Source organism: Eutrigla gurnardus (genome assembly GCF_963514095.1).
Source record: "Eutrigla gurnardus genome assembly, chromosome: 14".
Taxonomy (NCBI): Eukaryota; Metazoa; Chordata; class Actinopteri; order Perciformes; family Triglidae; genus Eutrigla; species Eutrigla gurnardus.
The window spans coordinates 7,426,256-7,437,135 of record NC_139937.1 but is presented as its reverse complement, the minus strand read 5'-3'; the positions used below and the strand labels follow the sequence as shown (position 1 = coordinate 7,437,135).

At 43.9% G+C, this 10,880-nt stretch overlaps 1 protein-coding gene across 2 annotated transcripts; it reads left to right on the top strand.

Moving 5' to 3' along the window:
• Positions 1-3,490: 3,490 nt before the first annotated feature.
• Positions 3,491-10,615, top strand: tcea3 (transcription elongation factor A (SII), 3). 2 transcript variants are annotated; one of them, XM_084027085.1, is made up of 20 exons: positions 3,491-3,728; positions 4,459-4,521; positions 4,667-4,772; positions 4,880-4,970; positions 5,931-6,437; positions 6,520-6,633; positions 6,902-7,003; positions 7,083-7,151; positions 7,245-7,349; positions 7,487-7,552; positions 7,865-7,924; positions 8,032-8,103; positions 8,199-8,267; positions 8,418-8,492; positions 9,073-9,233; positions 9,325-9,386; positions 9,496-9,645; positions 9,760-9,906; positions 10,097-10,168; positions 10,262-10,615. In XM_084027085.1, exons 1-20 carry the CDS (start codon positions 3,660-3,662, stop codon positions 10,268-10,270), a joined length of 2,169 nt encoding a protein of 722 aa, XP_083883211.1. In that variant the 5' UTR covers positions 3,491-3,659; the 3' UTR covers positions 10,271-10,615. The 2 variants fall into 2 exon arrangements, with proteins under 2 accessions (XP_083883211.1, XP_083883210.1); XM_084027084.1 differs by having other exon boundaries at positions 7,484-7,552.
• Positions 10,616-10,880: the final 265 nt, after the last annotated feature.

Here is a 10,880-nt window from a genome sequence, read left to right as displayed (position 1 = left end):
TGGGCCGTTGGCGTATGAACTCCACTTTATCAACTTGATCTTAAAACTTAGTGTGATGCAATAAGTGCAATTATTTACAGTTTTTGGTTCTTTATTCTGAAGGGTTTTTTTTACCCCCTTTCAGTCTCACCCCAAAGCGCTTATGCGCCTGTTTGTCAGCATAAAGCCGACGCTCGCAGCACAAACGAAGAGAGCTCGGAGATGAAATCGCAGCCTTGGGAAGAACCACAGGATCTTTTTGCAGACACTTTATACAAATGACTCAGTGTCTGTCCAGTGTGCCAGTGTGTAATTGGCGGTTGCAGATAAGTTATGGTACATATTTCACATATCCCTTTTCAGCTTACTTTCTGCCTTTTTAAAAGTTTTGTGCTATTCACTGTGCAGCGTTAGTGTGATTAGTTTTCATGCAGTTCTGAATGCAGTTCAGGTGACTTACAGTAAAGGTGCCATTTACAGTCGGGGATGGGGTTAGCCATCTCTTGCTCAGGGCATAATTCCGTTTTAGTTTGGTTAGTCATTTACTTATTTTGGTTGGATTGTGTCTAACGGTAGCGCCACCAGTTATTTTGGTCAAATGTAGCCTAAAATAGTGGCACCACCAAAACCGTTTTGGATATGGTAGTTTTGGTGTGTGTGTGGCAGTAAATGGAGACTGAAGAGACAGCTGAAGACACAAGGATGTTCTTAAAGTCTTTGGGTGGTCCGACGTCTCCGGGAGATCCAGTCTACTCTTAGCGAGTGCCAACAGCAAACAGTGGTCATTATTAGCAGACAAACCAGGCTGGGATTACCGTCCAGCCAACTGCAGATGTGAACGTCTAAACAACTCCCACTCTGTTTTGACGTGCTCTATTACAGGTTCTGCATCCTGCACCAGATCCAGAACAAAAAAAAATGACAGCTAAATGAAATCATTCATTTTCTGGTCTGATGTCATCCAAAAATTGCCATAATTGCCCCGGCCTGGCGTCTCTGGTCTGTGACTGGCAGAGACACCAGTGGGCGAGGTGCTCGGAGAGGAACGTAGCCCGGTGGATGCTCCCTGTTGGAACTCTCAGTCTGCTAAAGCATGGGGGCTGTGTGGTACAGTATGGTAAGGGGGTGCAGGGACCACTTTCTTCTGTCTGCTTGGAAAGTGCAATCAACACAGGAGGCCCGAAACTTTCCAGGGCACTGGCAAGCAAAGACAAGATGTGACTTGATGTGGTCAGACCACGGAGGCTAATGATAGACTCTCAAACCGGGAGCGGCAGCAGAGGCTCAGGGTACTTGAGTGCAGCGTATGGGAATGCACACAGATGCAGTTATGTTTCCACGAAAAGCCTCCAGAGGGAAGTGAGATCGCCCGACTACACAAACCGTCAGGGATCTAGTCCGATCAGGACTCAAGAAATACTTTTTTGGATGTTTTTCTAAACGCACATCTCTTTTGACATAATAGAACAAATATTCAGTTCCTTTTATTTCAGGAAAAAAACTTCAGCTACCATTACTTTAGGGAGAAATTCTGATTGGCACCGAACTCAGCACCAAAGAGCAGCCAGAGTTGGGGATGCAGCTGCTAAACAGACAGATATTTCTTCCTCAGAAGCATCTATAAAATAATATTTATATTGGATTTAAATGCCTCGGGATGACATTAACATGCGTCCCAATGAATGCTAATGTAGCTCTGCACACTGCTGCCTGAGCACATAAGCAACCGTTAACGAGCCTAATTTGATGTTTGAGAACTAGGCTGGCGGTTCAAGGTACACAGAGAACTTTTTCTTTTTTTTATGAATGAGTTTATTTAGGAAACGTGAGGTTGCTGTAGTGGGAGCAGCTCTTTTTCTTCATCCTCTTTTTCTTCTTTTCAGGGCACCAAGCCGAAGGGTTTAGTACAGTTAAAAGGATGTTGCTGGGCTGATCTTGATCGTGGGTTCTTCCTCTTGGCCTGCTTCCTCTCTTACTTCACGGGTAGCTGCCCCACTTCTCTAGTTGGCAGACGCTATCTCTACCTGCCAGACACAGCGGGACGGGGTTATACACTCAGCCTGTTGTGTAACAGCGTTGTAAAGAGATAATACTCTTTGCTCGCAACAAGCTTTCAGACTGTACTTTCACCTGCGGTCTTTAACACAGTTATTCTGCAATCCTCACACCACAAACAAGACCATCAGCTAGGTTTATTAAGATTCATGAGACATGCCTTATGTTTCAGAATTTTAAATTTGAACACTGCATTAAAAAAGTCCACACACTTTACACTTTACCTTTAGGGTAGACTTTTAAGTTTTCCAGCCAAAACAGGTTTGTAATGATATACAATTACGTAGCCACAGTCGGGTGAGTATAAATCTAGGCCGAGAAATCCAAACCAATTGAAACCTCAAACTGGTCACCCCACAGACATTTGATCTGACTTCAAAAACAGGCGGTTGTGACTGGCATCTCCCATGTCCTCACTTCCCACAACTGTGGAGAGGAGCAGCAGCAGGGACGACTCTGCGATCTGAACTGGAGCAGGGCTCCGTTCCCACTAGACTGTGGGAGTAATGCCTTTCAGTGCTGGGAGTGCGTTTCCCCTGGAAGAGATTTGCTATGAAAACAGTCTGTAAGTGATTGCTTCCAAGAAGTTGTCAGAGATGATATATAAATACTTTTTTTTTTTAAACGATTGGATACAAAGGACCTGGTAATAGAAGTATCAAGTAGTTTCGTTCACTAAATCTTTGTTGCTGCTAACTTAAGCAGCACCGACTTCTACAGGGTCATGTAATTTTAAATAATATCACAGTTTCAATATCAGGATCATTATATCACTTTAAACATGTATAAGGACTGAGAATTTTCAGTTGCATCTTCCTTGAAAAGAAGTAAACAATGCAATGGAGAATTCTCAGTCCTAATACAATAAACTCAGAGATTGAAGCCTTGCTGCGAGAGGTGAATGCTAGCAGGTAGAAGTAGACGTGACGTTTGGTGCAGTACAGGAAATCTTAAGCGTGAACTCTCATGAAAAGACCTCACCAGTGTGGAGTGTCTGTGGAGTTGCTTGAGGTCAAAGACTTACACCACAGCGCCCTCTGGTGGAAATACGTATACACAAATATAACAGCGCCAACTAACTTTTTTTTTTTATAAAGGAAAGTGAAACAATTGCCCGACGTCAACTTAAAATCCACGCAAAAAAAACCTACTGTACAATCCAGTAGTTAAAAAACCCCACATAAACATGTATTCTGGGATCCGGTGTCAGGCTGAACTTTGGCTCGGCAGCAAATGGCACTGCTGTTCAAATATTTACTGATAACGCGGGCAAAAATACAGAGTAGAATATGGAGCCGTAAAGACCACCGATTGGCGACTTTAACAGGACAAGTGAGGACGTATTTAAAGATTTTGACTCTTGGAAATGATTTTAAACTAATCGCCGTGACTGAGATATTTGCTTTGCACCGTCTGTCCACTCCAGCGTCTATATTTAGTTGTTGTCATGTGTCGCGCAGGTCAGCTGGGATCCTGCTGCAGGACACGCCTCTGGGCTGAATGGAGCGTGCGTCGTGCGTAAAGTCCGAGCTGCAGCGGCTGTTGTTTTGTCCTACTTACTTCACGGTTTGTGTGAAGTATCATATCTAAGTTGTTGAGTCATTTTCAATCGAGTAAATGCAGCGATGACGCGAGAGGAAGATCTCATTCGGATTGCCAAAAAACTGGACAAGATGGTGTCTCGAAACAACACGGTGAGACCATATCGTGACACCCACAGGTGGCGCGCTGTCAGTTGGCGCCTCGTGCCGCAGCAGAAAGCCCGTGAACGTCGCATGCAAATGATTCCCTCCGGGTTTTTTTTGACGCTGACGATCCGCTTTGATTTCGTCTGAGTCGGTGTGTTTGGAAAGTGTGCACATTTGTAACACGAGCCCGGCTGTACAGTAACAACAGGTGTTTGGCGCGAGACGCGGGCTTGCTTACATTTCGCTCGCGGGACCTTCCGGTCTGCAGCGCAACAACAGTTTGAGCAACTCGTCGACAACTTTTTGTTTTTGTTGCAAACGTTGTGCTTGAACAATAATGAACAATAACTCGTGCAACAGAACGTAAACAACTTGGCTTGTGGGCAAGGTCGCGTTTGTGTGCGCGTGGGTGTGTGTGCCCGCGCGCCCGCCCCCACGCGCGCGGGCTCTCAGTTTGTGAGAGAGACTGACCTCAAAAAGCATGGCGCTCTAGCATTGAGAGTCCGGGGAATAAAAACATTGGAAAATATGATTACTAGATGAGAGATGCTTTCTGAATGCATGTTTGATATTGTTTGCATTTTTCTATTATTATGTATTTGTCTTAAATGCTAATTAAAAGTTAAAAATAAATGTTTTAATGTTCACATCTGCATTTTACTATCTAACCAAAATCTTTAAAGGTTTGTCTGGTTAATGTTTAAAGGATTGTGTGTGTGTGTGTGTGTGTGTGCAGGAGGGCGCCATGGACCTACTGAGGGAACTGAAAGGTTTCAACATGACACTCAAACTTCTCCAGGTAGGCTTCAGTATATTATCCTGTGCATAGTTTACATTAGAGTACATTTTTTTAACCTTTGTTTTGCACCAACATGACAAACGTAATGACTACTGATTTTTAAGAGCTCACTGTGTACACACACGTCTGTGTGTATTTGTTTTAGGAAACGAGGATAGGCATGTCTGTGAACGGGATCAGGAAGCACTGCACAGACGAGGAAGTTATTGCCTTGGCAAAGGTCCTCATTAAAGACTGGAAAAGACTTCTGGGTACTTGACTTTGATACATGATTTACTGTGTAGCTCAGTAATTGTGCAATAAATATATCGCTGTACTGAATGATTTACTGATGTATTAAAAAAAAACACTCACACAGACTCTGAGAAACCATCTGAAGTGAAGAACGGTTTGGACTCCGGCAAAGCAGCGGCGTCTCCAAACGGCTCCCCCTCTGAGACACCGAGCGGGTCAGTACTTTCACAGCTGCTGCACAGAAACGTGCTTTTTAACACAGAAGCAGTTAATCAACGAAACCGTGTTGAGTGTGACTTAAATGCTTTAATATAATCTAAACTCACATGGAATTATGATGGAAGTGAAATGCTGAGATGTATGTCATTCACACCACAATGTACTACACTGTACCCACAGTATTTGTAGATGTTTATGTGTAATGACAGTAGTAACTAGTAGTAGTAGTCAGTGTCAGGAGTTACACTGTAACAGCCTATCACAGCCGTAAGTGGATTCACGCCATCCAAGCATTCAACGACAACGTTCAGCACCAAGGACAGTGCTTTATGATTAGAATTCAAAAGAACAAAACTAAAATGTATTAATTAAAAGAAGCCTCATTTGTCAAGGTAGTCATGTTTGCAAATGTAGGAAATTCCTAAAGAGGATATACAAGCTGTGATGTGGTTCTGTATGTTTCTGCATGAAGTTTTCTTCTGAAGAACTGAATGGTCTTTTAGTTATTTTGGAGAAAATGATTCCTCTCTGGAAGCTGAGGGGCTTCAATATTACCTTTGCTGAGCAATAACCCAATATCAGAGCTCAATGACCTGCAGTTCACCGGTCCTGTAATTTAAGGTCTTTCTGGAGAGCATTAGGGTTTGGCAAAAGTATCTCTGAGTTTTTACACAGAGCTGTGTTTACTGTGAGTTTCAGCAGCTCGGCACACGGTGTGACAACTGCAGACGTAGAAATACAGATCACCAGTCAACATGAGCCAACTCATGCAATGATGGAACAAGTACAGATAAACTTTCTGAGACCCTGCCAGCTTATTAAAAGGCCTGTTGGATTTCGGTTTAATCCTCTCCGAATGGGCCTGAGTTGCATTACAACAACAAATGTGATGTAATTGAAACTGTTTGCTGGCTCTTGAACAGAGGTAAAGTTAATACTTCCTTTGTTTCTGTTAGTCACAGGAAACTTGATGTCAAAGCTAAACACGACTCAGATCCTGACAAAAAACACCCCGACAAAAACCGAAAAGAAAAACATAATGACGAATGCAAAAAGAGACACGGTGACGACCCCGGCGACGAAAAGCACACGGAGGAGCCCCGAAATGAGAAACATCTCCAAGAAGTCAGAAAAGAGAAGCAATTAGAAGAACCCCAAAAACAAAGGCATGCAGACGATGCCCAACTGGGAATGGATGACAAGAAACAGAAGCATGACCTGCAGAGTGAGAGACACAAGCCCGAACCAAGGAAAGAGAGGCCGTTGGGAGAGCCAAAAAAGATGAGACACGTGGAAGAACTCGTGAAGGAGGAACGCAAGAAGCACGGCCACGCAGATGACGTGAAGAAGGACAAACACAGAGAAGAAAACCGAAACGAGAGGCCGATAAGCTCGCCGCAAAGAGAGAGGCCACAGGGTGAACCCCAGAGAGAGAGAGCTGTTCCCAAACCCATGTTTGAAAGGTGAGAGGGAGGCGGCTCAAAACACTGATTCTCACAGATCCAAAACATACGGAAGAGCTTCAGATTGAATTCTTTATTTCAGGAGAGGAGTGATGGACGGCAGCCTTCTGTATCCCACCCGGTTCCCCTCCCCCCCTCGACCTGCTCGGCCTCCTCTCCCCATCAAACGCCCCTCTGTGGACCTGAAGAAGGACAGGTCAGGACACCTGCATGGCTTGAGCTGAAGAGCAGGATGGACTGAAATACTACCGCATGACATGATGGTTCTGAGTCACTCATATGCTGACATTTGTGCCTCCGGTTTTACACCCAGACTCACGGCCTAACAAGTAGCCCGCTGTGCATGGTGCATGTTGTGATGAGTCAGTCAGGTGTGTCTCTAAAAAAAAGGATTTGTGTTTAACTCGAGCAGCATCTCTTTGAGTTGCACCGGGCTGATCTGTACTGTTGTGACATTTGTCCAGAAAGGACGGCAAAGATTCTTCTTCCCGACCTCCTCGCCCTCACGCTCCTCATCCTGCCTCTCCGCCGGCTAAGCGACCCTCACTGGAAGTAAAGAAAGAGAGGTCAGGTGTGCTTTGATGCATGCTCGAGTGACGTCAGTGCGGAAACGTTAACTCAAATAAATGTTGATTTTCACATCAGGAAAGTTCCACCGGACCCAAACGCTCCGATCGCTGGTTTTCCTCTTCACCTTCACCCTCCTCCACTCAGGTCAGGTTCCTCATGCCCACTGCATTCCCCGACATGAATAATCGCTGCATCATGGTGTGACTCGGATCAGCTCAAAGGTGTCTTTTCATTTAGAAAAGAGCCTCCTGACCCCAACGCTCCCCTTCCTCCACTTCCCCTGCACCTCCACCCCCCGCCTCCGCCCCCGAAGCGCCCCTCACTGGACGGGAAAAAGGAGAGGTCTGGATCACACGAGTCCTCAGTACAGGCTGCATGTAGTCACCGCCTTCAAGCGTCTGGGAGGATTATTTTGGGAAAATAACCTGTGATTTCATCTGGAGTTTTGCATTGAATCCTTGTGTTGTTTGTCACAGCAGGAAGGAGTCGTCCGACTCTAAACCTCCTCCTCAGAAGAAGACGCCAGATCTTGTGAAGAGAGACAGGTGTGAGATCTGGGAATTATTCTCTCTCGTTCTTCCTTGAAGTGTAACTTTGCTGTTGCATGTGGAGGATCAGTAACTTCAGACTGCAACATTTATTATGTGGATACAAAGGAAACGTGTAATAATAATATTTGGGACTGTTGAATTTGAAGTAGTATTATTCATCATTTCCCCCCTACTTTACCATTATTTTCCTTTGTTTAAATACCCCGATATATTAGGAACTCATCCACACTTTACATTAAGTGTACAGTTACTGACTGTAAAAAGAGCAAAGAGTTTAGGAAGTATTTTGTGGTTTTATTTTTGCAGGAAAGACTCATCGGATGGCAAAGTGCCTAAAAAACACTCCGATGAAGCCAAGAGAGAAAGGTTGGCCTGTGTTTGGTTTGACTTGCTTTCAATGCACGATGAGCTTGATTTTGACACTTGATTCTGTATTAACTTTTGAGAATCAAACAAGTGTTTCCTTTTGTCAGGAAAGATTCAACCGACTCTAAATCTCAACTTCCTAAAAAGCCCAGTTTGGATGTCAAGAAAGAAAAACACAGGTGTGCAAAAGGGGGGAAAGGCATTTCACCGTGCATTGCATTTGAATCTCTGCTGATTCATGTCCGACATGATCCCGGGTTCTCTGTTGTTGCAGAAAGGACTCCTGTGACTCGAAGCCTGGCCTTCCTGTGAAACGTCCATCAACGGACACCAAACCTGACAGGTAGGACCTGAATGCAGCGCTTTAAATCTGAATCATACCTGGAAATGAAATGGAAGTAAACATTCTCATTAAAACCAGATTTACTTAAAGCGTCTCAACATTAGTTTCAATGGAAAGCAAGGAGATGATGCTACTGTCTTTGTATTGTAGAAAAGAGTCTCACGGCTTGAAGATTTCCCAGCCTGGACCTCCACAGAGGAAGCCTTCTACTGACGGCGTTGAAAGGTATTTCAATATGATGTTCAAGTCACTGTAGGCTCAGTAGGCGTTAAGTTCAGTAAGAAATAGAAGATGGATGCTGACACAGTAGGTTTGGCTATTTGGAGAGTCATCACATACCTCTGCAGTTTCTCTTCTGCTTGTTTTAGCCTCTTTCAGCACTTTTTTGGGCTTTTTCTGTTCGGTCTCACAGATGTTTTTTATAGAAATATTTGACTGCATTCTGCAGGTGACCAAAACAATAACTCCAATTTAATGCTTTCATTTATGTCTGCTGTTTGCTAACACATCAGCCGTGGCAAATGTCTTCGGTAACGATGAGGCTGTGTTCTGCTGGACTGCTTGAACAGTGATGATGCGATTCAGTCAACATGTGTTAAGGGCCTCTATTTTGATTTATGCATCTTTTTAATAAGATTTAATGTAAAAAACATCTTAGTAAGGGCAAAAATGTTCCATTGTGCACCAGAAAAAAAGATCACAGCTGATTTTGGATAACAGCTCTCCTTCAAATCAGGCCAAATCCACCAGATGTCTCGCTTCACACGATCTGCTCTGTAATGCTCCGATGTGTCCTTATCTGCAGGAAGGGCAAAACCGACGCCCCTAAAACTCCCACCACCCCGACCAGCCCCATGTCACCCGGCTTCAGTTCTGCTGGGGGTCCGCTGCCCCCCCACCTCGCCACGGGAGACACCGTCAGGGACAAGTGCATCGACCTGCTGGCAGCCGCCCTGCGCACAGACAGTGAGGCTAAGACTACGTTTTATCCTAATGTGCTCTGAATATACTGACAGTTAGGAGTGTGCAGATTGACTTTTTAATCTGGTCTTCACAGACGACTTCAAGGATTTTGGAACTAACTGCGATAGCATGGCCGCGGAGATTGAAGATCATATCCTTCGATTTAGCTAATTATTTGCCAATTTATGGTTGGTTCAGTGATGGTGCCGATGTTAGACATTACACGATGACTATTATCTACCTTGACTGCGCGGTTGCACATATCTACCAGGAGATAAAGGCCACCGATATGAAATATAAAAACAGAGTCCGCAGCCGCATCAGCAACCTGAAGGACCCCAAGAACCCGGGGCTTCGCAGAAACGTCCTCGCGGGGAGCATCGACTTGGGCCGCATCGCCAGTATGTCTGCTGAGGTACAGATGACCGCAGCCGCTCACTGAACCGATGAATCCCTTCCATTTGTTTTTACGACTAAGGGCTTTTTATCTCCCTTTGCTCGGTTTGCTCACATATTGGTGTTTGTGTAGGAGATGGCGAGTGACGAGCTGAAACAGCTGAGGAACGTTCTCACCCAGGAGGCCATCCGGGAGCACCAAATGGCCAAAACGGGTGGCACCTCCACCGACCTGCTGCAGTGCGGAAAGTGCAAGAAGAGGAACTGCACCTACAACCAGGTAAACGCTCACAGACCTACTGGGGCTTTTTCAACTGGACCTTTGACTCCTAATGGGGCTGAATGTTGAGATCTTTTCACATTAAGGGTGATGTTAATGCTCCATGATCAAGTAATTAGGAGTAAGTGATGGTGTTTTATTCTGCTGTATGTATTGTTTACACCTTATTAAACCCCCGTGTGTGTTTCAGGTGCAGACACGCAGTGCTGATGAGCCAATGACCACATTTGTTCTGTGTAACGAGTGTGGGAACCGCTGGAAGGTACGTGTGTGTTTCCCGGCCTTTGTTTCGATAACTCAAATCTTTTTGTACGTATAATTTTGAAAATACATTTGTTGTTTTTCTAAATTTCAGTTCTGCTGATGCCTTCCAGATGAAACCACTTTTTTTTTCTGAGAACATTGAACTGCATTATTTTCTATAATGGGAAGGGAGGGAGTTTATAAATTATTGCAGCTAGTGATTTTGACACAATTTTTACTTGAAATTTTGATTTGTAAGCATGTGCTAATAATCTGGGTTTGCTTTATGTGGAATTGAAGACTGAGCATTAATGTAAGTTTAATGACTGTTAACACGTTAATAATGAGGGTTCTGTCATGATGGACAGGCTATCCAGTTAATATGCTACATCATATTGCAGCTGTGAAAATGCAAAAATCATCCGTATGATGGCTTTTTAAAGTCATGTTTAATAAAAAAAATTGACACTACACTTCACGCATCATTGTGATTGTCCTGTGACTGACAGAATATTGCTTTGAAGTAATTGATAATTATTTTTTCTTTACATTCTTATCAGTATTATTAGTAGTATTAGTAGTAGTATTTTTTTTTAATATTTCAGTAAACTCAAGAATTGACTGAATGAATAAATAAATAAAAAATGAACATTACATATACAAGCCAAGTATAAAAATGCAATGACAGTTAGAGTTAGAGAGTTACTCACTGCACAGATATTCAAAGACAG

What these genes read in the sequence shown, in the direction of transcription:
- tcea3 (XM_084027084.1), top strand. Translation starts at nt 3,660, where the DNA reads ATGACGCGAGAGGAAGATCTCATTCGGATTGCCAAAAAACTGGACAAG. An exon ending in GATCTTGTGAAGAGAGACAG is followed by an intron (nt 7,553 to 7,864) that starts GTGTGAGATCTG and finishes TTATTTTTGCAG; the next exon opens with GAAAGACTCATCGGATGGCA. An exon ending in TCTACTGACGGCGTTGAAAG is followed by an intron (nt 8,493 to 9,072) that starts GTATTTCAATAT and finishes CCTTATCTGCAG; the next exon opens with GAAGGGCAAAACCGACGCCC.